At 44.7% G+C, this 26,605-nt stretch overlaps 1 protein-coding gene across 1 annotated transcript in view; it reads left to right on the forward strand.

Annotated features, from left to right (window-relative positions):
* Nucleotides 1-25,350, forward strand: part of NTRK3 (neurotrophic receptor tyrosine kinase 3) — a 397,129-nt gene extending 371,779 nt beyond the window's left edge. The window contains 3 exon segments of the mRNA XM_045448711.1: nucleotides 4,816-4,849; nucleotides 4,852-4,973; nucleotides 8,952-25,350. Coding sequence (XP_045304667.1) covers nucleotides 4,816-4,849; nucleotides 4,852-4,973; nucleotides 8,952-9,137 — 342 coding nt within the window. The 3' untranslated portion in view covers nucleotides 9,138-25,350.
* Nucleotides 25,351-26,605: the final 1,255 nt, after the last annotated feature.

Raw genomic sequence — 26,605 nt, forward strand, 5'->3', positions numbered from 1 at the left:
AAATCATGCAATGATTGGAATTGCTTTTTAATTAAATGCCTTGAATAATCTTACCATACGCATGCATTGGCAGCTTTGACTCTTCAGTGTTTCTGCCTTGCTTTTATTCTTGCTTTATTGCATTGGTTGGGACCACCCGAATAGTATTGCATAAAATTAGTGACAGAAGATACTTTGTATGCTTCTAAAGTTTTATTAGTACATATAATATTTAGTAAGTTAAATAAAGGAAGTTACCTTCTATTACTAATGAATTTGGACATTTAATCAGGTAAATGTGTTGGAAATTTTTGGCATCTTTTGAAATTATGGATTTTCTTTTATCTTTTAATTTAGTGAATTAAACAGTAGACTTCTTAAGACTAAGGCATCCTTGCATTTCCATTATAAATCTTATTGAGTTATAATATGGAATTCTTGTAATATCTTGCTGATTCAATATAACATTATTCATATTTGGAGGCTATATTTATAACGTAACTTCACACATATATAGATAAAATATCTATGTCTGTATTCATATATTTAAGGCTGTATGCTATGTTTGACTGATTGATTTTATCATCAGGAATATTCAAGTTACAGAAAATGAACTGGGAAAGTTTCTACTTTTTTATTTTTTATTTTTTGCTTTGGAAAAGTATAAATAGGATAAAAAATTTTAGAACTTACCCCAAAAAACCACTTGGCCCTTGTACATTTTTACTGTATAGAATTTTTACTACAATTGTAATTGTTTTGTGTTTAGATTTTCTACTTTTCTTTTTTTTTTCCACTAACCTTTTCTAGAAACTCAATTATGGCATCTATATTTCCAAATTTCTTGTTGTAATATTTTTAACATTTTACATTTGTCTTCTCTATAGCTCTTATTAACCTTGCCAAAGGTTTATATTATTTTGACAGAACTAGCAATTAATTGTAAAGGTATAGTCTCCTTTTTACATTTTTCCCCCTTTTGGTTATTGTTTTACTTTGCCTTCTTTTATACCAATTCCTCATTTTCTCTTTGTTATTTATTTCCTCTTGCTTTCTATGATCATGTAAGGTCTTTACTACTTTTGTTGTGGAATCACATTTTAAATTTTAATTTAATTATATTTTTAACTATTTTAAAAATAAGTGCTTAAATGCTGTATTTTTTAAAAATTACTTGAAGTATGTTTCATAGGCTTCAATGAACACACACTTAATTATTATCATAATAAATAATTTTACATTTAATTTTCAGTTATTCCATTATCAAATTGTTTTTTAATTGCCCAAAGAGAAACTTTTTAAAAAGTTATTCTTTTGTTGTTAATTCCTATTTGGTACAGAATATGCTTCTTTTTTTTTAAATATATATTTCTTTTTTTTTTTAATTTGTAAAAATGTTTTATTTATTTTTGAGACAGAGAGAGACAGAGCATGAGCAGGGGAGGGGCAGAGAGAGAGGGAGACACAGAATCCGAAGCAGGCTCCAGGCTCCGAGCTGTCAGCACAGAGCCGGATGCGGGGCTTGAACTCACAAACCACGAGATCGTGACCTGAGCTGAAGTCGGATGCCTAACCGACTGAGCCACCCAGGCGCCCCTAACATATATTTCTTTATTTTTGAGAGCGAGAGAAAGAGAGAGCAGGGCAGGGGCAGAGAATCCCATGCAGGCTCCCTGCTGTCAGCGCAGAGCCAGATGTGGGACTTGAACCCACGAACCATGAGATTATGACCTGAACTGAAATCAAGAGTTGGATGCTTAACTGAATGAGCCATCCAGGCACCCCATTTTTTTAATGTGCATTGTTTCTTATGTACTGTGTTTTTTCTTTGGGAATTTCAGATTTCTTTTGAGGTATAATATGTGATTGGTTTTATAAATTGTTTCAGATAATTGAAAATAATGTTCCAGCTTTTTTAGGGAGGCAGAAAGACAATCATAATAGTCATATCTATCAATTAAAACTCGTCTCCATTTTTTAATTTAAATTTTAGTTAGTTAACATACTCATCTGCATTTTTAAACGTATCTTCATTTATCTCGTCCTCTTGATCTGTTTGTGAAAGAAGTGTTTTGATTTTCCATTATAATGGTAGTTTTGTCAGCTTCCTTTTGCTTATATCCTATTTTTACTCTTTGTACATTTTTGTTGCTATGTTACTTGGAGCCTAATAAGTCATAATTATCATAATGGTGAATTTTGCCATCTTGAAATATGATATAAACGACTTTCTCTTTATTTAATTCTTGGCATTCTAAATTTTTTCCCACACATATCTAATTTTCAATATTTTACATTTAAATATTGTATATTTAATATTCAATATTTTACATTTAATAATATATTGTGTATATATGATTTAATATATTTTATATTATATTTTAATATTAGCATATTTAATATATATTCCTTTTTTCTTTTTGCTGTATTTTTGCATTCTTTCATTTCTAATATTTTCTGTTACTTTCTTCTATGTATGTCTTTTCTAAATAACACACATCTTGATTTTTTTAACATAATTTTTCTCTTATTTAAGAGGCAGTGCCACCCTTTTGTATTTAGTGTCTATAGCGGTATTATTTAAACTTCTTTTTCATTTTGTGCCACATCATTATCCCATTCCTCTTTTTTGTAGCCTTTTTGGTATCGGCCAGAGATTTTTGGTTCTTTTTTCTAACAACTGGTTTGAAAGCTGTATGTACTATTTTTATTCTTCTAAGAGCCACTTAAAAATTTTAGCAAGGAAGTTTAAATTGAAACCGTTGTAATCAACAATTGATGACTGCCTACCTGCTCCCTTTCCCTCCCAAAAAGACAAAGCCTTTGTCAGGCTTTAATGATTTATCTTCCTACTCTTCTATGTACTTAATGGTAGCAATGGTAGTACTCTTAGCATGATTAGTATTATTATTTACTTTATGTCTCTATTTTACTAGAAGACTTTATTAGTCATTATATTACATTTTACTATCAGATTAGCAACCATTATTTAGATTTTTGTTTTTAATTTTAGAAAGTGAGAGACAATGAGAGCAGGGATGGGGCAGAGGGAGATGGAGAGAGTGAGAGAGAGAGAGAGAGAGTGAGAGAATCTCAAGCAGTCTCCTGACACAGGTCTGGATCCCATGACCCCTGGGATCATGACCTGGGGTGAAATCAAGAGTCTGATGCTCAACCATCTGAGCCACCCAGGCTTCCCAACCATTATTTAGATTTAAATTGCATTTTTTTGTGTGTGACTTATTTGCTGTACTGTATTTGTTATGTTCCAAGTCATTGTCTAGTTTAGATTATTTTCCCCCAGTTTTTCTGGAATAATCCTCAATTAATTTTCTCGTCTTTATTTTCTGAAAAACCAAGAGGGATCAACTTTCTGAGTCTTTTCTTGTCTGAAAGAAACACCCTCGTTTCTCTTTACACATGACACAGAGCTATCTTGGTTATAAAATCCCAGGTTGAAAATAGTGCCTGCAAATCCTTATAATCATTTATCTTCTAAAATATTTCAAGTAGATAAGGCAAACATCATTTTCCTCTTTAGACATAAGAGTGCCCATTTTCCAATAAGTCATTCTTTCCTAAATGTTCATTATTGTTATACCTCCAACTGGCCCACTGTAAGAACAAGAAATTCTGATTAATAGTTCATCGGGACATTTATAGAGAGCTCTTTCTATCAATGGCAATCACTTTTCTAACAACAAATTCTATGTATTAGCCAAAAGTCCCCGTTTCTGATGTTGTATTTACTAAGGATACAGTTAGTTCCTGAGTTCTAAAACAAGCTGTGGATTGTCGTATACTTACACCATACATCTAGCCTGCTGGTCCATGAGGATTTCCCTAATGTTTTCTCAGGAAAGGGTACCCTGAATGTCAGTCACTTCCTCTTGTCCTTGACTGTCAAATCTGTAGACCGACGGGTGGGTCTTCTTAGGCTATTTAAAATGTTTATTTATTTTTGAGAGAGAGAGAGGGAGAGAGAGAGGGAAAGTGCAGGCACATGTGGTATGCTAGTGTGCTAGTAGGGGAGGGACAGAGAGAAAGGGAGAGAATCCCAAGCAGGCTCTTCACTGACAGTGCAGAGCCCAGTGGGGGGCCCAGTCTCATGAACCGTGAGATCATGACCTGAGCCGAAATGAAGAGTCAGACGCTTAACCATCTGAGCCCCCCAGGCACCCTCCCTTAGATTTTAAAAGACACTTTTCTTACTGGACTTTGAGGTGTCACTAAGAACTGTCATAAATTCTCTTTCAGTCCACCTGATTTCTTATTAGCAAGTGGCTTCCACACATTTGGAACTTCCCTGTCCCCTTCACTTGAAACACTGAGTCTTAAGTTGCGATGAGAAATACAGGATCATCAGGTAGGAGGTAAAGTCGTAGTTCTGCAGGTTAGATGCACATGAATAATGTTGTGCTTTAACCGCCATGGCCAAGGAGTTTAACCTGCTGCCTAAATACTCCTGTACTTGACGGCCTCCCTCAGTGACTCTGCTGACTTCCCGTGGACCTCCTTTCAAGGTTAGGTTCACTCTAGTACCAGATTCTAAAACCTCTCCCACCCCGAATCATCTTGGGGTCTTTCTTTACGCTCTGTGTCAAGGAACCCACTTTCCCTTAGGGGTTATCTCTAGTTGCTACTCCAGCTGCCTCCAGTGTATAGATCTTGGATGTCAGTGCCCCCACTGGGCCTCTGAGACAAGTTGCATCAAGGTGTGGTTATCTTAGAATAAGAGGCATGGAGAGCACATCTACATATAAAGAGTGCAGACAGGCATGACCGACTCTGGTCATCTGGTCACTCTGTGTGTCCCTCTGTCTTGACCCCTTTTAGGTGGGAGGACACACCATGCTCCCCATCCGTTGGATGCCCCTGAAAGCATCATGTACCGGAAGTTCACTACGGAGAGCGATGTGTGGAGCTTTGGGGTGATCCTGTGGGAGATCTTCACCTACGGAAAGCAGCCGTGGTTCCAGCTCTCAAACACAGAGGTACAGAAGGGGGTAGATGGGAACCTCGATTTGGGTGAAGGCTGATAGGAGATGGCTCAGGCCAGGACTTAGACATAGTATACAAAACATCAGGTGGGGTTTGGAGCCAGCATGGCATATGTAGGCAGAAGCAAGAGCGGGGAGCTTCTTAGTAGGAAAAAAAATTATAGCTGTAGGAATTGTGGCATAATTGTCAAGAGAGCATGAAATCAGATGTTTAAATTGAGATGCGAGTCACGGTCCTGTTTGTTCTGCTACACTTAAACATCACACATGTTTCACTAAGACAGAAAATGAAAACAAAGAACAGCTCTGAGTTCTTCAATTGTGCCATCTTGTGGAAACACCCAAATTATCTGGATTCCCAAAGGCTTTGGGCATCCCAGGGAGGTGCAGCATGGTAGGTCGGGAAGGCACATTTCACGTTCTTGATAGAGCGACGTGTGTGGACTTCCAGGAATAAAAGGACCCATAATAGTAAACATAATAATAATGAACACATTCTATGTTTTTATAATTTTGATTTGTAATAATAAAAATATCGGTAATCAGATTTGAGCAATGGTTAACATTTAGTGCCAGGTACGTTTCTGAGCATGTTAGCTGTAATAACTCAGTACTTTCCACAGATACCTGTCAAGATCCAGGGCAGAGGGAAGGGAACTGTTTGGGGTTCTGGAGAGGACTGGCCAGAATCTCAGAGGTGGGAGCTTCTGTGGCATGGAGAGGGCTTGGGCCATGGTCACAGCAGTCCTGGCTCCAGAGCCAGTCAGGATGGTTCTCACTTGTGTCTGGACCAGACTCATGTTGCCCTGGAGAACTCAGTACAGTTAAGGGGCTCGGATTCCCAACCAAGCAGACTGATAAGAGAATGCAATTATTTTTTTTTTAATTTTTTAGATGTTTATTTATTTTTGAGAGAAAGAGAGTGCATAAGTGGGGGAGAGGCAGAGAAAGAGGGAGACACAGGAGCCAAAGCAGGCTCCAGGCTCTGAGCTGTCAGCACAGACCCCAAGGTGGGGCTCGAACTCAAAAACCGTGAGATCGTGACCTGAGCTGAAGGGGGACGCTTAACCTCCTGAGCCACCCAGGCACCCCCACAGGAGCCTTTGAATATTACGATTTTATCTGAATATTCAAGAAAGTATCTTTGTTTTGGGAAGCTGTGTTCACCTGTGCCCTAACCAGTAAGTTTCTAAGACTGAAAAGAAGGCATTTCTTTAAGTCTGTAGTATCTCATCAATCACACGCTAAATGAGTCTTAACCACATTTCCCAAAGTAGGACAAGACATTTTAATGACCTTTAAAAAAAGAAAGTGTATCCAAACCCATTTGTTGTAGTGTTTTCAAAAATTGTTGCTGCTTTCTTGGGCAGTGGGATTGATGGTAAACACAAAGGTTCCCACAAGCGTGCCCACACATACATGCATGAATGCATATGCCCACCCGCATATGTGCACATGCGCACACACATGTACAAACATGCACGCACACACACATGCATATACCCACCCACATATGTGCACACGTGCACACACATGTAAAAACATGTTTGCACACATATATGTATGTGTGCACATACCCACCTGCATATGTGCACAGGCGCATACACATGTAAAGACGTGTGCATGCACATACATGCACACACCCACCTGCATATGCACACACGTGTACACACATGCACAAACATGTGTGCACGCGGATACATGCATGCATGCATATACCCACCCGTGTACGTGCACACGTGCACACACATGCACAAACATGCACGCACAGAAGCACACACACATCCTGAGCAGAGCCTCCATGTAGTTTGGTGGCTCCAGTAAAGAGGGGATCTGGGTTGAGGGACTATTGGTCTGCCCTGGATACCCAAGTTGGCTTGTAGTAGCCAAGAAAGTGTTTCTGATCATTTTTGTTAAATGTTTATTTATTTTTGAGAGAGAGAGAGAGAGGGAGAGAGAGAGAGAATGTGCAAGTTGGGGAGGGGGAGAGAGAGAGAGAGAGGCATAGAACCTGAAGCAGGCTCCAGGCTCTGAGCTATCAGCACAGAGCCCGACGCGGGGCTCAAATGCACGAACTGTGAAATCACGACCTGAGCTGAAGTCAGATGCTTAATCGACTGAACCACCTGGGTGCCCCAACGTTTCTGATCATTTCTAACACAGTTCGGTGAGACAGTGGCCTTGAAGGTGGGCTGTCTGCCCTCCAGCCACCTGTCCCACTCCACCCTCCAGAGCAGCCAAGTGCTGGCAGCTACTGATCACGGGTTCCTTTATGGAAGCTGACACCCCAGCCAGCCCCACCCTGCAGAAGACGCGACAGAGCACTTTTGGTCGTAGCGTTAACAGCTGCTGCAGTCTGAGCTGGGTCCCTTTCCGTGGAGGTGAAGGTAATGGAGTGTGGAGACAAGGCTCTAATAAGAACGGAGAATATGAGCAGCTGGAGACCTATCGGGCTGGCACAGAAATGAGTCTCGTGGGCTGGCTCCAACCCCCGGGGTGAACAGGACCAGGAAGGTGCTGACACAGTAAAGGTTTGACAGGCTGTCCTGGGGTCAGAGTGACATGAGACAACATGGCACTGTTGGGGTCAGCAGGGGGAGACAAAAGAGAACAAAGGCACTTGTCTTGCCCAACTGAACACAGAGTCACGGGGGCGGAGACACTAGAGGCACTCAGCTAGAGATGATTCTGTGTATTTTTATCATTACAACCCGTCTCCGAACAAGGAAACTGGAGTTTGGGGCAAGTTGCCCAGAGTTAGGGAGAAGTTAAAACCAACCCAAGTCGTGGAAGATAAAACCTTGAAACGTCACGTATTCGAGGTCAGCAAACAAGTGCCTTTGATGGGGCGCCGGGGTGGCCCGGTCGGTTGAGCATCCGACTCTCGATTTCAGCTCACATCATGATGTCGCCGTTCGTGTGTTCAAACCCCACGTCAGGCTCTGTGCTGACAGTGCGGAGCCTGTCTGAGATTCTCTCTCTCTCCTTCTCTCTCTCTGCCCCTGCCTGTTCATGCTCTCTTTCTCTCCCTCTCAAAATAAATAAATAAACATTAAAAAAAAAAAAGAAGTGCCTTTGAGAAATTGGAAATGAAGCTCAAATTACAGGCATGGTCCCCACGTGGCCAGCTGGGGTGGGTCCCACCACACGTTATTTGTTTTCTTCCTACTCCTCCTTAGGCCTCCTTAGGCCTCCCCTTCATGCTTCGTGCTCTTGGCTTCGTTTTCATTTTACGACACTTAGGAGGTAGTCAAGGCAGACATTTGATCCCCATCTTCCAGATGAGGGTGCTGGGACCCCGTGAGGTTAACTGACTTGCGCCGGCCACCCAGCTGGGCAGTGGTGAATCGTGCAGCAGTCTTGGTGTGAAGGATGTTCACAGAAACCAAATATGCGGGTTAGTGCAAAGAGCAGGGGGTGGGGGCTTGCTGAGAAAGGGACCCGCAAGGTGGCTTAGAGATAAGCAAGGTGCTCTACACAGAGGCTGGGAGCAGGAGGGGAGCTGGCCAGGAAGTGGGAGCTAAGGGGAGGGAGGCATGGAGGGGCCAGATGGTGTAGAGCTCCTTCAAGGGGGTTTCAAAGTCATTCAGGCTCATAAGAGGGGAGGGACAGGTCAGATGCCAGACCCTGCTGCTAAGTGGCAATGAATGCAGGGCGGCGTTCAGATGAAATTGAGGGCCAGAGAGGAAGAGTCAAGTACAGGGGAGAGTGTATGTGGGGGAGCCCGTGAAGACCTGACCCAAGGGGCGGGGCACAAAGGGCAATGGTGGGCGCGGCCAGCCAGCCACCTGCACAGGACAGGGGAGAGACTCCGGGCTGTCTCCAGCCAGCCTGCTGCCCGTGCAGGGGGGCACCCCGGCTCTGCACTGGAGCCCCTCCGTGAAGTCGTCGCCTGCTGCTTTTGCTGGGTGTGAGCCGCGGGGCCCCGGCGGGGCTTTGGATGTAACGTCCTGCTGCTTTCCACTTTTTCAGGTCATCGAGTGTATCACCCAGGGTCGTGTGCTGGAGCGGCCTCGAGTGTGCCCCAAAGAGGTGTACGACGTCATGCTGGGGTGCTGGCAGAGGGAACCCCAGCAGCGGCTGAACATCAAGGAGATCTACAAAGTCCTTCACGCTTTGGGGAAAGCCGCCCCCATCTACCTGGACATCCTCGGCTAGCGGTGGCTGGCGGTCACGGATGCGTACTCTGTTGCCTCCTGTCTCCCGGCCTCACATCCTCCCTTGTCACCTCACACTCCTTTCTTCCATCCTGACTGAAGCGAACATCTTCATATAAACTCAAGTGCCTGCTACACATACAACACTGAAAAAAAAAAAAAAGGAAAGAAAAAACCCTGTAAGGCAGTTTGGCGAATATATATATATATACATATATATATTTATATATCTAACTATCTATCTATCTATATCCACAGACAGAGAGATACCTTCTCTAATACAGAGAGAAGCTGCTGACACAGAAACCATAAGACTGTAACAACAACTCAGAAAATCTTAAATATTATAAACACAAATGGAAACCCCCTTTGATGGAAGCTGGGGTCCCTGCTTCCTCGGCTCCGGCTTTTCGGAGCCGAAGACCTTGACGACACAGAGACGGTCTTCGTGCCGGGACAGGAGGAGCTGGGGTGGAGTGCGAATTGTTCAGGCGATTACCTGCACAGGTGCGTTTCCCCTCCCCGGCCCCCCCCCTCCCCGAGCTCTGCACAGGTGCATGGACAGACCCCATCAACTGCACTCAGGATGCAGCGGGAAAGAACACCGGACCGGGAGCCTCTGGAAAAGCCTCATGTCTCCCCTGACTGTTGGCTCCACGCCTTCCCCTTTCCTCTGCTTCAAGACAGTTCTCCCATTTGTCCATTCTGGAAAGTAGAGTCCTGATGCTTTTGGAAGTCAGTGAGGGCGTGTACCAGTCAACACGTAACAACCGACAAGACACAAAACCATCATGACAATGGACTTCATCCATCTTGGGTGTAAACCACGCTCACGTTCCTTCCTAAATTTGAAAGGGACGTGCCATTTATTCTCTGAACCTCAAGAACTGGACGTTCTGGACTTAGCCACAGAAGAAGAAGCTGAAATTCGAACCCTCCCTGGCAAGGCACTGCCTCTCGTCTTTCCCTCGCTGGAAAGACTCCTCAGCCCCACCTCCCGCATTTGGGCCTTTGGGGGAGTTTGGGGGCAAAGGGAACGTCCCGCGTGTTGCCCGCAAATGCGGACGCAGCAGGGTTCCGGTAGCAGGAGACTTCGTTCCTTGTAGGTCGTTATAAAGTGTGCCCCTCTGTGTCCTCTGTTTCTCATCCTGCCTGCCCAGGTACCCAGCCCCCCACTTCCTGGGCCTCTCGCAAGTCCCAGGTGAACCTCACTGCCAGGGAAGGGAGCCAGGTGTAGCGAGAGCGTGGGGCAGCGCTTGTATCGGGGAGCGAGGCGGTACCGTGGGCAGCAGCCAGCAGGGGAGAATCTATCTGGCACCTGCACCGGCCCCTTGGCATTCTCCTCACGTTTCCAGGCCCTGGAAGGATGGATGCATCTGCCTTTGAGCTGCTGTGAAAATGCAGGGGCTGAAAAATCGCTTTTGTGGGCTGGGGGCGGGGGGAGGGGCCGAGGCTTCTCTGGGAGGTGTCCGCTGCGGGCCACGGCCACAGGCGCGGCATCTTAATGAGGACTGAGCCCTGACCAGGGAGAGAGAATGAGGCGTGTGGGCTGGGGTCCTGGCCGCTGCTGTCAAGGGCTGTCACGGGGGCAGATCTCCGGGCCTCCCCGATGCACGACAAGGAAATGCTTCCGGAGGGCAACCGCCTGGCCCCTCCCAGCTCGCCGGCCCCTCCACCTCACCCCAAGCACAGAGCTACCTAGTGGCCTGGCCTTTGCCCAGTGGGAGCCTCCGGGAGTGGGGGGCTCGGACCCGCACCCTGCCCCGCCAGCCGGAGGGGCTGTCGGCGCCCCGGGCGGCCTGGTCAGCTGCAGTGCGGGCATCCCTGTGGGGTTTGGGACAAATCCTGTATGTGTGGTTTGCTTCTTTTTTTAGACCCACAAATGTTTTTATTCCAATAGAAAAGAGCTGTGCTCAGACTGTAGGCCTCTGTTGGGAGTCGGGGATCAGTGGGGCCGCTCAGCTGGGCTGGGAGAGGAGCCGGAGTTTGGTTTAGGGTTTTCACTGTGCTGGGTTCCCAACCCAAAGGACTTTGGAGGAGAGCTGGGTGGACCGACCACCTCAGAGGAACCCTTTGCTCTCCTATGGCAGGTATCCTCCTGTCTTTCCGCCCAGAGGCCGTGGCTCTATTCTGGGGCCTCTAATGCTGGCTGAACTGTGCCGTCTGGTGTTGAGCAGGGTAACTAAGAGAGAGGTGAGCGTGGAGGGGGCGCCTTGAGGGGGAAGGGCCTTCTGGTTAGATGTGAGGCCCCAAGGCTCCCGTTGCTGCCGAAACAGACCTTGTGTGGCCTTCCATCTCACAGGCTGTGTTTCTAGAACCTCATGGTCACTGATAGGCTGGGAAGAGGGGGTGTGGGAAGGAGTTGGAAGCTGCTGGGCAACTGGGAATGAGGAACCTTCTAGGGTTGCACCTCAGGGTGCAGAGTCATCACGGCCTGATGGAAGAAGACAGTTCCTTCGGGAGCCAGGAGCCCTGGAAGAGACGGAAGTTGTCTGATTGGACAGGCCCTCGTGCTGGCCATGGGGATGTGTCTGCATCATGTCCCCTGGAAGCCGCTGCCTCTCGTGAGGGCAGAGCAAGGGGCAGCAGAGAGGGAGGCCCGGCTTTCTTTCCCCCTTGTCGTGCTCTCTTTGTACAGTCTACATGTTGACTTATGTAAAGGCAAGGGAAAAAAAGCTTTCTGGAGGGTGAGGGAGGCAAAGACTAGGACTGCGGTCACTGAAGGGGCACCCGGGGCCCTGGGAGCAAGCAGGGGACGTTATCCCTCCTGTGGTGGGAAGCTCGGCTGAGACTTGCTGTACTGGGTCTCAGTCTCCTGTCTGCGAAACAAGAGGTGCCTGTTGGTCTCCGGCCCTTCAGGGTCTGAAGTGTTTAGATTCTCACAGTGCTGAGTCACTGTGCCATTGTTCTCGGTAGCGCCCCGGAATGCTAGGGTGGCCCTCCAGGGTGGCCCTCCTCGGGCCTTGCGTGGGCAGGGGCAGCTGCCGCCCGGGGGCTCGAGGGCCTGGGCCCACATGGGTCCTGTAGACACTCCTCTCCTTCTTGGTGCCTCCGTCACAATGGCAGATGTCCGAGATGACTTTAGACCCAGAGGGCGTGTTTGGTCTTTTTTCCCCATCCCCAGCCTCTTTGCACACCTAGAAAGCTCCGGCGAAGGCCTATCCATCTATTTATTTTCAAAGAGCTCAGTGTGACTAAATGAGTCTTACAGTGACATCCCATCAGCCAGTGTAGCCACCCCAGTCTGTCCCACTGTCACCCCTCCACACCAAAATCCACATTTTAAAAAAGCATGCTAGAGGGACCGTGAAGATGCGGTTGGATGCAGACACCATCGTGAGCCTTGGGGGAAGCTCCAGGTCCCTGAGGCTGACCTCCCTGCCATGTCTTCCTCATCTGGTCCCCTCCTGGACTGAGTGACAGGGACCTGCTGTTGGGTGCCTACCTTGGAGTAAGGAGGCATGGCCAAGGGTCCTCCCTGTTCTTGACTTTGGACGTGAACCAGATGCCGCCCTCTTATTATATCCCTGACCTCAGTGGATCTCGAGACTCACTGAGCGTTCTCTTGCTAACAGACGAGAGAATCGTCTTCCTCCACTCAGCAGATCATGCCCAGATCCTCCCTGGAGAGAGGCTTCCCTCTGGAGGCCAAGGAGCCTTGGTCCTTCTGGGTTCAGGTTGAACCTTACCCTTCTTCTCTAGTGATGCTTATCTTGTGGAATATACTAGTGCAAATATTTTTGGTGCTAAATACTACAGAAACCAACACCCATAGGAGAGCTGACAGCCAATTTCTGGGGGTGCGTGAGACACCCCCTCAAAAGCGGAAGGATTCTGTTGTGCTGGGACACTACAGGATGCATGGGAGCTTGGGTGGGAGCATGCAGGGATGTGGAAAGACCGTCGAAGTCCCAGCTCTGCTCTTGGTTACCCAGGTGACCATGGCCAGGTCATAATCTCTCAGAGTATCAGATTTCTCATCTGAGACATTTGAGAGACCAGAATAGATATCCTTGGGATTCTTCTCAATTAAAAAAAAAAAATTCTGTTCTGCTCCCACCTATTTTGTTTTCTCTGCTTTTTTACTTGCTTATCAGAAATAAGAGACAAGATGAAAGGCAGGTATGGAAGGGGAGGAGGAAAAGTTACCCAAGGCAAGAAACGGTTTCTGGAAGGCACATAGGGAAGACTGTAGTGATTGGTAGGGTTGAGGGATATTGGGGGGTGGGGGGACAGGCACACGGGCTCACCGGCTGCCGCCTGGCCCCATGGCTGATTTCCACAGGCTTTCCTTCCTCAGCTAGCTGGCTACTCCATTCCACACCGATGCACCGTGAGCCAGCAGAAACCATTCCAAGATAGGGAGACACGCCTGCGTACCTCTCATGCAGGCCACTGGCAATTTGAGCTCAGAAACCAACAGATGTTTCCCTTCAAATGCTATTTCCAGGAGGTAGGATGTTGGAAAGAGGGCAGTATTTTAGGATGCAGACTCTTCACCCAAGTCCTTTTTCCTTTCAGGAATGATGAATGGCATCCTTGCTCCTCTTTTCCCAAACTAAACAGCAGCCGGATTGTCTTGTTCGAGGTGTGGTTACTGCAACAGGCAGTCTTGGGCTTTGAGAGCTTCGCTGTGCTTTGCTTAGAGTCTGAAGCCAAGAAACGCCTCTAGGTGTTGATTGAATGAGCCATGTCCTGACAGGCTAGAGGACCACTCTCAGCTGCCCCCGGGATGGCTATTGTCAGCTTTGGTGGAGCCAGCCTGCTAGAGTACCCAATGGCATTTGCCTTAGAGCAAGAAATGGCACCCTTAGCTCAGGGCTTGGTGCTGTAGCCACTTTGGTGTTGGTCCCTGGTGTGCCAAACTTTTCTTTGATACCAAATAAAATGTTCAGGCTAGCACATAATAGGTTTTAAAGGGAAATTCCAAGTCTTTGTATCATAGACTCCAGAAAATGCTTTGGGATTGCTTAACATCATTGGTAGCATCATCTGAGGGGAAGTATAGGCCCATATACATTGTATGTTTATGTCTCTATATTCAATTAGACTGACTTCAGTGAAGTTCTGCTTGGACTCAGCAAACGGATTCCTTGATGCTTGGTCTCTTTCAGTCTCACATTCCTTGGAGATGAGCTATCCAGAGATGGACTGGCCTACAAGAGACAGAAAGATGCTATTGGGAAATCTGTCATTTTGTAAAATTTGATCATTTGGTGCTCCCTGGATTAATGCTGGTGACAACATTCTGGGCATCTGAAAATCCCTCCTTCTGGCAGTCTGATAGATTACCTTGCAGGAGTGCTTTCTACTACTTTCCATTTGGGAGTCGGCATTGAATTTACCAGGACTGTAGATGCAACCACTCCCTAGAAGGGATGGGACAGAGAGAATGTGAGATGCCGATCATGCTCACTCTTTTGGAAAAGTGACTGGTGGATGTGGTGAACATTTTGTGTCACTACTTTGGGCATTAGGACTTTTGCTGTAAGCATAAACTGTTTCACCCTAAGGAACTGAATCATGGCTTCTGATAGAGTCTCTCTTTCCCTGGTGCAATCTCCCCAAGCATAGTTTTCCTTGACTTCCTAAAAAAATTCTATGCGTTGCAACAAGAGATGTCTCTGGCCCAAGTGTCAGTGTGCCAATATAGATGCTTTCCTATTTCACAAGGAGATCTGTGGAGATTGAGGTCCCCCTCAAAATACTTGGAATTCTTGATCAAAGTAATAAAATTCAGATTCCCCTTCCTTTTTAGCTAAGTTCCAAATTTAAAACTAGGCCTTGTCTGATACTTGCAGTAGGGATGGTGTCTTAAACCAGTGTGCTGAGTTATTTCCCTCATACTGAGGCAGGACAGTAAGCTCTGTTAATTTTTCCTCTAATCACCAAGGTAAACATTGCTTTGTGTGCAGTGCTATGGCCCAAACTTGTAGTTTGCAAGAGACACTTCTGGCCAACAAAGCTAGACGTTTCTAGATATATCAAGAGAACACAGATGAGGAAAGTCCTGAGCATCTGAGGCTCAGGGCATCTGAGAAGTACCTTGGAGCTCAGGTGTCTTGCTTTCCAGTTTGACATATTATGAGAAGAATTGGTTTGTTCTCACTTTAGACAATGACCAGTGTAGACATCCTTCATCAAAGTCCAAAGGAAGACTGAGAACCCTGATATCCACTATATTCTCGAACATTGTTTTGGATGCAGTTTCTCCGAAGCCCAATGAGAAATGTCAGTACTCAAGTCTAGGTCTGATAGTTATTCCTTCATTTAAGAAGAGTGTATGGAAGTCATTAAAAAAGAAGAATTTTGTGATATGTTAACTGGGAGGACACACTCAAATGAATAGCTTCCTTAAATGTTTTGTTTCTTTCTTGGAGAACTCTCCGTGACCCGTCTCCATTTAACAGCTATGTGACGTTCAGCCGATGCTTCTGAGCCCACCTCTGGGGTAAATGAATAAACCTGGTCCAGGTGATTTGATTTCTGTTTTCTGCAGAAGAGAAGTAAATCTCAGTAAAGAAGATTTTCTTTCATTTTTGTGCTTCTTACTTTTTCCTTTTTTTTTTTTTTTTTTCTTTTGGCTGTATCCTCTTGCCTCCATGGGACTGACAATCCAACATCTCCTACTCCATGAAAGTCTTAATGTGAGGTGAATTCCAGGACCACAAACAGTTAGGACTTCAAACAGTGAGAAAATTGGCGCTGAATGATTCGGCACACAAAGCAGAAAACCTTCATTTCCTGCAGGCAGGATGGAATTGACTGTTATATTAAGACTTGTGAAGGAGCCCTGCCCCAGAGTAATTTCGATGCTGTCAGACAACGTTGACATCTAGATTAACCTCTGTGCAGTGAAGTTTACTGCAAAGCTCATTGGGATGCAAGTGGTGTATCTCTGCAAATCCCATCTGGAACCCTCGGTGGCCCATCCCTTCCCCACCCACTGCTCACTCCATCTGTGAACTTTTGGCCCCCAGGAGCAGAGAAGCCATGACTGGGGTCTGAGCCCAGCAGAGGGAGCTTCTTGACCTCTCTCTGACCACAGTGCTGAGCCAAGTTTTCCACTCCGTGGGAGTGACAGTGGGGGTCACTGTCTTGGTTTTTCCCGAGGGGACTGCACATCAAGGCGTGGAAGCCACTCTGCTGATGACAAAATGGCTTTGCAGCATATCTCGACGCTGCACAAAGTGAAATGGTTTATGAAGAATTAGTGTGCACTGCCTCAGTGAACCCTGCTCTCCCCCCTCCCCACCCGCTCCCCGGGGTCCCCCAGCAATTCTTGGTGTGGATGCAGTAGGTCAGGGCTACAGCCAGGTGGCCAGATGGGGTAGTGGGTTCTGATGGACAAAGGGCTTGCCCTGGGTCTGTGCAGGGGTTTCCCACAATCCTTATGGGAGAGAGGCAGCCCCAGCTCCTTCCTCTCCTGGTTGGGACAGAGTGTGTACCTCTCAGAAGCCCCGGTGTGTCAGCTCTTTCCTTATGGGGTGGTGGGCTCCAGCGTGGCCTGGACCCTTTCTGACCCAACTGTGCCATGCCACGTGAAGGCACAGCGGCCAGCGGGAACCTCAAATCTGAACTCACGGCTTCTTTACAAACCAAGGCTGTTAATTACATCAGAAGTCTGAAGAAAAGGCCTTTAGTTTAGATTCCGACTCCTCCACCTTCAGATTCCCTCCTTCGGGCTGCTCCACACCATCCCGGGTGTCTTGGGAAACTGACCTGCAGAGTTTAGAACACCGTGAAGCCCAGAGCGCATACTTCTCCGGGGGTTTTACTGATTCTGATTCTCTCTGAAATTGTTTTTCCTACCTTGCCTCTTGCTTTGAATAGGAGTAACAGTCTCCTTGTATGTTCTCAGATATTTCTTTAGGAGAAATGAAAGCTTCCGGCCAAGGACACTGTGTTTATTGACTGGGGAAAATAGATTTCTGGGCCAACTAATGTCACAGTCATACAGAGGCAAACCTGAGGACGTTATTTGAAAGCAATTATCAGTGTTGCGTCTTGTTCTAGATGCTCAAGCTCACGTAGTGCAAACTACATTCATCCCTCATTATTTATAATACTTGTTTAAATGCACACATGTGCACGCCATCCCCCCCGCCCCCCACGAATGCATCTTCACTCGTCTTGGTCCAATATGACCCAACAAGCCAACGTGCCCTGCACGTTCCTCCCACTGATATCTGTGTCTATGTGCATGCAAGTAAGTATGCTCCAGACATGTGGCTTCTTAAACTTCTCTACAGCTCATCTTTTCTTTTAATATCGTCACACAGCCTGTGACTTTCTCCACTATGGATCATTTTATGAAATTAGGGTGTTTTCAAAGGAGACTGGATCCCAAGTTTTCAGAACCTTCGTATTTAAAGGTTGGACTAGTTTTCTCAGAGAAACACAAAACCAAACTAAACCTTGATATAGATTTTATGTAATTAATTTGGAGGATGGTCGGGCGGGGAGAAGCACTGAATTTTGGCTTGAATAATACGTGCTAAGTACAGATATACATGTGAACAGATATACATAGTTCAAGCAGATTACTGAAGCTATCTTGGAGTTGAAGCCTTTAGATAGGAAACTCAAAACATTCAGATTGAATCAGAACTTGATGAGAAAGGGTCCGATTTTCCCTGGGGAAGTTAGATGTTCCATGGGACATGGAAGGAACACTGGGTTGGAAGTGAGTAACTGCACTGGGTGTTACTTGGTGGGTGGCTGTGCACAGGTCACCTCAATTATCTGGCCCGAGGTGGGAGTGTCCTTAGTATAAATGGGCAGCTGGCAGCTAGTTGCAGACTAGCCCTCTCTCTGATTCCAGTGAGGGCTAAGCCGATCTACTTCACCCAGGGAGGGCTCCGACCAGCTGTCATTAAAGCATACCTTCTCAAGACTCACCCAGAACAAGTGTGCACAGCCTCCCATCCTACAGAGTCAGCCCGGTGTTCATCTTGCAATCAGTTCACATCTCACACCTGCTGTTGAACGCTGTCCAAACTCTGAACTCCTGTGGTCCATCCGCTGTCCCTGACTCCAGCCCTTAAAGTCTGGCTTTTATCTCTGAAAGTCAAGGAAAGCCCTCTGGGCCCATCTCCCTCTTCCCTACCCTGAGCATCAGCCACGATTGAGCCTAGCTAGGTTCCTGGAGAAGAAAACTGTATGTTCTAGCAGCCATCCCTCAGTCTCTTTCCAGCTCCATGGACCAAGTGATTAGCTCCTCATTAGCACCTCATCAGTTGCTTTTGCACCAGAGACTCCGGGACAACAAGCCTATTATAATGCCTCAGTCTGTCTTTTTGAAGTCATCCCTTCCTTCCGGCTTGATTGAGAAAGGAGAGCCTGCTACCAACAGCTTTTCCTTCAAATTTCTCTGGCTTTTTTCCCCCCCTGGCTGTTAAATATACAGATAAATGGTAAACCGTGGCTTTCTCTTTTGTTTTCCAGGCCCCTCCCAGTGTGAGTGTACTATGCCCCTACGGAACAGGAGCACCACAGACCACATGTCAGCACAGTGTTCATTTATTTAGTGGAATGGTTATAATATTGACACAAAGGTTTGCAGCATCTAAATCTTGAGGGGGATAAGAGGCTTTTTCTATCAAATGAGATCTTTACTGTGATGGCACAAGAAGGGTTTATACCTTAAGAACAGCAATGAACCTGAGAACATGCTCCCTCTTTAAGGAACAATAAGGTGGAAGAAATCACTGGAGAAATCACCAGGACACCAGACCCTCTATTCCGCAAATCACGATGTTTCAATAGATGCTTCAACTCTGTCCTTGACATGGCTCTAAAAACACAATAATGAACTATGATCAGCTAGCCATATTTGCTACTAAAATTCATCAAGTCTAACCCAACCCCTATTTTTTATCAAATATCATTTTTTTTTTCCATAACTCTCGGGATAGTTCAATGTTGCTTTTTTTTTCTGGGCCCCTTCTAATATTTTCAGTGAGGTTTGTTTTCATTTTTATTTCTTTAGGAAAGACATGGGGTCTATGTTAAATATTGTCTGTGATAAAATGGCAAGTGAGGTGGAGGGAGGTGATGGGCTGAGGACACAGAGGACCTCTGAGCTCGACTTCCTGCTGAAAATGCCTCAGTTTCTTAAGCCACAGAAAAGAGCCGCTAACAACCCCCCTCCTGCCACGGAGGGTTGTAATGAGCACCCAATGAAGTCATAGCTGTCAAAGTGCTCTGTGAGTGCCACAGGACCCCTTGAAGAGGTAAAGCCCCCTCTCTGGCAGTGAGTGTTGCAAATAGGCTTGCTGATGCCGAGCTGTGAGTGGCTCTGGCATGTGCCTTCTTTTGAGGCACACAAGCAGTTTCTCCTTCAAATTTCTTAAATTCCCCCTGCAGTCCGGTTTCTAGATTGTGGCCTTGGCATTTTCCTCTTTGGCCACTGAGCTTCGAGAGATGGAGAATACCTTTACAAAAATATAAGCAGAAGGAGGATAGTTTACCCATTTGGCTTTGTCATTGAAAAGAGATTACCAGTAGGTTTTGTTTTCAGGCCTGGAACCCTGAACATTTCATAGCAAGATGCCGTCTCCTGCTGCATTGAACTCCAGATCATCCGTTGTTGATTTTATGAGATTCTGTAGATTTAAATGTAATGTTTTTTAACTGAAGACTGTATGAAGCTTCCTTTATAAATTGGGTGGTAAAACTAATCTTGCAGGAAGTACCCGAAGTGATAATGATCCTGAAGCAGCTTTGCATTCATTCTGGGGCCAGCATTTTGTACATGGGGAAATAACTTTAAGATGGAATGAACTGCTTGAGTGAAGACCAAATGCTAAACCACACTTCTGATAGCCTTGAGCACCAACAAGTAGGTGTGAGTGGGATTCCCACTGAGAAACGCCTCTGATTGAAAATGAAACCCCTGACAGTAAATCCTGAGGCCAGATTGCCAAGGTTACAACAGTGAAGTCATTTACAGCCCCTAAAAAAATCCCAGGTGTTTGTAGCATCAGCCACTATTTTAGGTACCTTGCAATGGTGACTACTTGGCAAGGTTAATCTTTAGAGTGTGATTTCCTTTAGATTTCCGAGCCACAAGCAGGTGTGATGTAACTGACTAAGAGCTGTGCATGATTAAAAAAAAGAAGATTTTGATCACTCCAGAGAGGAATCAGAATAAAGCCGAGTACCTGAAATCCTAAGAAATCCACAAATATTTTGCTCAAGTTCAGACTTCTGTTTTCTCTTTTTACCTTGGGCTCAATTTTTGTTTGTCTTACATAAAAAAGCAACATCTCCATGCTGGAATTCTGTCCCCCCCCCCCCGCCCCCTGCGCCCCCTGTAGCTGTGCAGCAACAGAAAGCATTTCAGCTTTCTTTGAAAGGAGAGTCTAAATTGGGTTATGACTAGGATTTTAAATTACGGTGTGAAATTGGAGAAGGCAAGCTAGTTCAGGGCAGTGTTCCATAATTCATTCTGATAATCCCGAGGAGATGACCTCCTTCACAGTACTGTGAAGGCCTGCTTTGAACAAGCCGTTTCACTGTGTAATTTCCTAGTGACAAGACTGATTATTTAAGGATTTCAGAGGTATCATTTGAGAAATAACTCACTGGAAGTGGAAAATTTGATCTAATATGTTAACAGGAACAAGAAGAACTTATTTTAATGCTTTTTTCCCTTTCCTGAGAATTTAGTCTTTTTGAGGGGCTATTGGGATACTTCCTTTTCAAGGCTAGAAAAGATTAATTTTAGTTCATGTCTAAAAGCAAAGACTCCCCCAAGCCCAGTAGAGTCGGAAGCAACCAAAAATGGCCCATGGTAATTTTCTGTTACCCCACAGCATCAAGGACCCTTCTTGTTTATGTGTGTGGGCCATGGTGGGTAAGCTCAAGGGCACTGTCCAAATAAAATGAAAAGAAAGCAAGTCAGGACAAGAACATTCTCACTTTGAATGTGAGAGAAAACAGCAGTCCTGCTTTCTCTGGCAAAAAACTGTGTACTGTTAAGGGAAGAATTATGTTCCTTCTTAAGTAAGTTTCACTTTCAGAGAGAGAGAGAGTGTGTGTTTGTGTGTGTGTGTGTGTGTGTGTGTGTGTTGGCTGAAAGGGGGTGGGTGGAGCCAGTAAAGAAATAGTTCTGGGTTTAGACCTTAGGCATAGTAAAAGCTCTGCTCAGTTTCTCAGAATGTGACAATAAGATTGGGGTGGAGAGAAATTCAGGGGCCCATATTCCAGTATGTGGTAACATTTTACCTAAATATTTCCTTCAGGAACTTTTAATCATAGCAAGTCAAATCAATCCCATGTCTGTAATTGGTATCAGGAAAAAGAAGTATGTAGGTAATTTCTGCAGCCCCTAATGCTTTTCTAAGAATTGGAGGTCCTTGCATTACATGAGGGAATATGTAAGTAGGGACTGAATGGGGAGGTAGATTGGATGAACTACCCCATCAGTATTATGGCAATGCATTAATTCTGTCCTGCAGGAAAACCAGGGTCACTTCAGGGCCACTTTCATTAAAATGGCATAAAAAGAGGCATTTGAAACATGTTTTGGGACCTGCTACCTACAGTCAGCCTCTGCTGAATGAGTTTTCACTTTGATGAAGACACAGTTTCTGGCTGGTCAGTGATTCCTGGGTATCTGTTTTCAGCACCAGGGACAGCAAACACCTCCCTCAATTGAATTAAAACCTATCTTGATTGGCCTTCTAGGCAAGGCAGAGTAGGTTTTTCCTTTACTTCCTATCCATGGGGGCCTCCGCCTGCAAGACTTTATTCTTAAGTTCAGGTGTTCACATCTTTTATTTAGCTCTAAGCCTAGTGGCTTAGCTGTTTTTGTCACATTCATCAACAAATGGTGAAGGCTGGACTAATACTGCCAGGTCTCCTGGCTCAGAGGAATGGAAAGAAAGACGCCTAGACATCAACGGACAGCACACTTAGGCAGAGAAACCCTCTGCAGAAAGTCTTCACAAGGCACCATTGATTTGTAAACTCCCAAATGGGAGGCTGATTATTGGCAATTGCTTCCTTTTTTTTATCTGCATGGTTCCCATAAAGTACAGGTCTACATTTTATCCTGTGTGCATTTGTAGGCGATATTTCACAGGAGCTGAACAGAAGCTATGAGTTTTGGGGGAAGAAAAGGGCCCAGTAATGCTGTTAGTAAGCCTTTTGGAGACGCTAGGTAGGCACTGCTTTGAATGCCAGCAGCCACCCTTCAGATCTGAGTCCTGTTCAGCAGCTAACTTTGCCTTAAACAATGCAAATGGCTCCTTGAAGCCTTCATCAGGCCAGACTGAAGGGGTACCCTGAGAAAATGAGCATAGCAGAAGCAAATGTTTTCATTTGGCATTGTGATTGACCAGTTGTCATTTAGCACAACAATAGTGCATAAATGTCATCGTAGAGGTACCATTGTCTTCTTTTAACAATCAGCTATATCCTCCTCACTTTTGTCAGGATGGCCCCCCCGGGCTGAGAAAGCAAGACAGTCACTGCACATTTCATCTTAAATACTGTCTTCTATTTCATAGACATTGAATAAATTCCACTTCAGCTGCCTCTGGACCATCCAAAGCTCTGAGCACTCCCTCTCTTCTACTTTCTCTCCCACCTTCAGTGTTGCTTATCATAATTCATAACATTTGGTGGTCTACGATCATAAAAGATTCTTTTTAGGATAAATCAGGTGGAAGCAGCAGGCCAGAGCCAGGTCTCACAGGAGCAAGTTCAATGGAACTGTAATGTTTAACCTTGGGGTAGGTCTGAGGAGAAGCCATCCTTCCCCTCCATTCCTTGTCCTCCTGAGGGTGTCCTATTCCAGTGCTCACACTTGCCGTGCAAAAAAGGCATGAGTTCCTCTAGATTATTTGTGTGAAAGCTAGGGGAAGGCAGGTTCATTCTCTGTTAGAGTCCCTTTAGAATGGAGGAGCTTTGTTTTATATTGACATCAAGGAACAATCTTAGTTTGGAAAGAATGTAAATGGAAGATCAACAGCTACAGGAGAGCTCAATAAGAGAAGTGGTTTTTTTTCCCCTTAAAACAGAGAAGAAGAAGTTGCAGATTGCCTGGTGGGAAACAAATGATCTACTGACCAGGGAGAAAAGTGGTCTGAGACTAGAGGTACAGAAGCAGACATCTCTAGAAGTAGAGATGATGCCAATCAAAATCTTGGGAGGGAACAGACCAGAGAATAAAATTGTATGGAGGTTCTCAGTACTTTTTCTGGAAAATTCCTATAATATTCAAGGGCACTTCTAGCCCTCTGCCTACTTAGAGATGAGCTCAGTGCTACTTCTGGGTTCTTAAGGCAAATGTCCTACAAACACCAAAGTCTTGTATTTTCCACTGTCAGTCAACACTGGCTGTCTTGAGTGGGATTATTTCCCCCTTCCCTATGTGAAAGGGACTTGTTTTCAGGAGAAGTGTCCTTTAAACATCCAGCTAAAACTGGAGGTAATTTTTTGCATGAATGGCTTTTTACAGCTAGGTCTAAAGCAGAACAAAACTTGTATTAAACTAAGTGCTACTTTACATATCTTATTTCAAGGGAAATGAAGGATTTATTGCCGTGTAAATGATGTACACTGATTTGTTTCCTACTGGACATTACATGTCCCTTTATCTTTAGGCTGATGTTGTGCAGCAAACTTTCAATATCTGGAAAATCAGCTGGTACCTACTTCAGTGCACTCGTAGGATGTTATATTCTCAGAGAAGAATTTTGCAAATGAAGTTTAGGTGCTGCTATAACTGATTTTCATCCCTATCCCTAAGCTTTCTGTACTAAATATATGTAAAGTGATTATATCTTGTCTGAGCCCATGTGTTTGTGTGTGTTTCCCAATGTTTATATAAACATATTGGCCATCTGAAGCATTAGTTGGATTATGGCGACTGATGAACAATGGTGTACATGGCATGTGGACATGTGATACATACACACACTTGGTCCGAGGCCAAGCTAATCTTACAGAGTTTAGGAAACGATATGTGGCATGGCTTGGGAAACATTCAGCAGCAGATGTAGTACAGCCAAGCCACCATTCACAGTGGAGACCTTGACAGCAGCAGAGCTGAGGTGTGCTCAACTGGATTTTATGTCATTTATTTTAATCTCCATGGATTGTTCTTCAGTTCTGTTTAATGATTTAGACGTATTCCATCATGATAATTGTTTCTTCCCCCCAGGCCACTGGACAGTGCTGATCATGTTTGTTTCCCATCATTTCGATCCCAAAGTTGTTAACTTAAAATGGGTGACTGAGGTTTTAGTAAAACTGAGTTTTACTAGTAGTAACCCCTTCCTTGAGGTACTATTTTTTCCATTCTCTTCATTTATGACAACTAAATCCATTGGCTATGCTAAGTTTATTTGCATCCTAGCAAGTCCTGGAGAATCAATTTAGTTAAAATAATGACTGTATTTGCCTTCAGAGAAGAGGCTTGTGGTCTAAATAAAATCCTTGGGTAAAGGTGTCTTTTATGCAAAAAATATGGATTCTAACTTGGTAAGATGGCCCCAGGGTAGGGGGGATGTGTTCTCAGTTGATATTAAGGGATGTGTTGAAAAGGCAAGTGCCCTCCCTTTCTCTGTTCCCCACCCCACCCTACCTTCCTCCCCAACCTCAAAAGAAAACAGAAAATTATTTTTTTAAATTGTATTAATAATTTATGTTTAATACAAAAGGATGATTTAATGGTATCACCAAAGGTCATTTCTCCCATTGTGCATGTCCTTCACTCAGCCCCGTACCCATCACCCCATTCTTCACCCTCATGCTTCCATCCCGAGGCAAACATGTGTCTTCATTGGAATCTATCAGTGTTGAAGTTAAATGTGGGGGCAGAGATTTAACACCATGACATCAATGAAAACCACCCATTCTTCACTTTCAAATAGTTAATTGCTACAAGAAGGCAAACTCTTTTCTTGGTTATTGCTTAAAAACATTTTATACATATATATGTATATATGTGTGTGTATGTATGGACATATGTATGTATATGCACATGTACATGTATATATGTATATATCCATCTCCAATATAAATATATCATATGTGATAGTTGTAAATACTTCTTGGTCATGTCTGTCTTCCTCATGGTATCATATCTTCAATGTTATGTTAACAACTCCATTTATTGATTGATGAAATCGTGTGTAGACCTGTATCCTCCTGACATAGTTTATGTAGGGTCTCTTCTCAAATAAAGTATAAAACATGAATGCCTTTGTTTTATTTGGATTCATTATTTAGTAGAGAAGTGTGTTGGATTTAAAGGTATGTTGAAATCTGGCAAAGTCCTAATGTGTGCAAAAAGTATAGGATTCAGTACCATCTTGACCGCTGAGACCCTGATTTGCTGAGAGTAAAAGTAGCTTGAAAAATGTTTAAGGTAGACCCTAGGTTGAATATTGGATTGAGATGAGTGTTTCAAGAAGAACATACACACATTTTTGATTTGAGGCATGGCTGAGCTGTATGTCATGGTGGTGTCCTATCATTCCATGTATGTTGTTATTCAACTTCCTAGTTACAATAATTTCAATAACGGTTTTAAGGTGGGATAAGATATGTTCCCTTGGCTATTCTTTTATCCCAAAGGTTTTAGGATTCATTGACCTAATTACTTTAAAACCCCGTCTCCGTCTTCTTTTCTTTCCACTAACCCTTCCTTACTCTCCATCTTTCTCTCTCCTTTCCTTCATATAATGTGTTTCCTATAGTGAAATTTCAAGACTTGCTTCTATTAATTTCTTTCAAAAGCACTGATGGTTGTGGGAGAGAGACAGGGAGGTTCAGTTTGTAATTTCAATCATGAGAGGTCAACAGAGTTGTGGAAAGATTGAAGGCAGGGTTCCCCCACCTCATCACTGTTGACATTTTGGACCAGAGAATTCTCCATTGTGGGGAGCTGTTCTGTGCATTTTAGGATGTTTACCAACATTTTTATTAGAAGCACTCTTCCTTCTCTGTCCCGCTCCCAGAGTGTGTCAGCCAGAGATGTCTCCAAACATTACCCGGTGTGTCCCCCGGGGGGGGCAAAGTTGCCCTGGTTCAAAGCTACCAGTTGAAGAGCTTAGATCTCATCACACAGTATCACACAGTATTAAAAGAGGAATTAAATTCAGGAAAATTGAGAGCCCCAGGTCATGTGCCAGCCCTTTCTAGCCCAGCTGCTTATCTGTACCACATGATAAACTTGTCTGTTTTCTCTAAGCACGTCTCCCCTCAAAGCCTATTGCTGAGGATCAACTTGCAGCATCACATTTGGGTTTCAGAAGACAATAGAAATCTCTCCCTAATCTCCACGTATCAAAAATGTTATCCCTAGAATACCTGCCCATACCAATTTACAAAAAATGTATAATACGTGGGACTCTGTGTGGGAAGAAGCCCAAATGGCCTTTTCGAAGGTTCTATCCCTGTGAAAGAAGCTGGCATAGCCAAAGTACAGAAACATTGTCCTTCAATTGTCCC

Source organism: Leopardus geoffroyi, chromosome B3, assembly GCF_018350155.1.
Source record: "Leopardus geoffroyi isolate Oge1 chromosome B3, O.geoffroyi_Oge1_pat1.0, whole genome shotgun sequence".
Lineage (NCBI taxonomy): Eukaryota > Metazoa > Chordata > Mammalia > Carnivora > Felidae > Leopardus > Leopardus geoffroyi.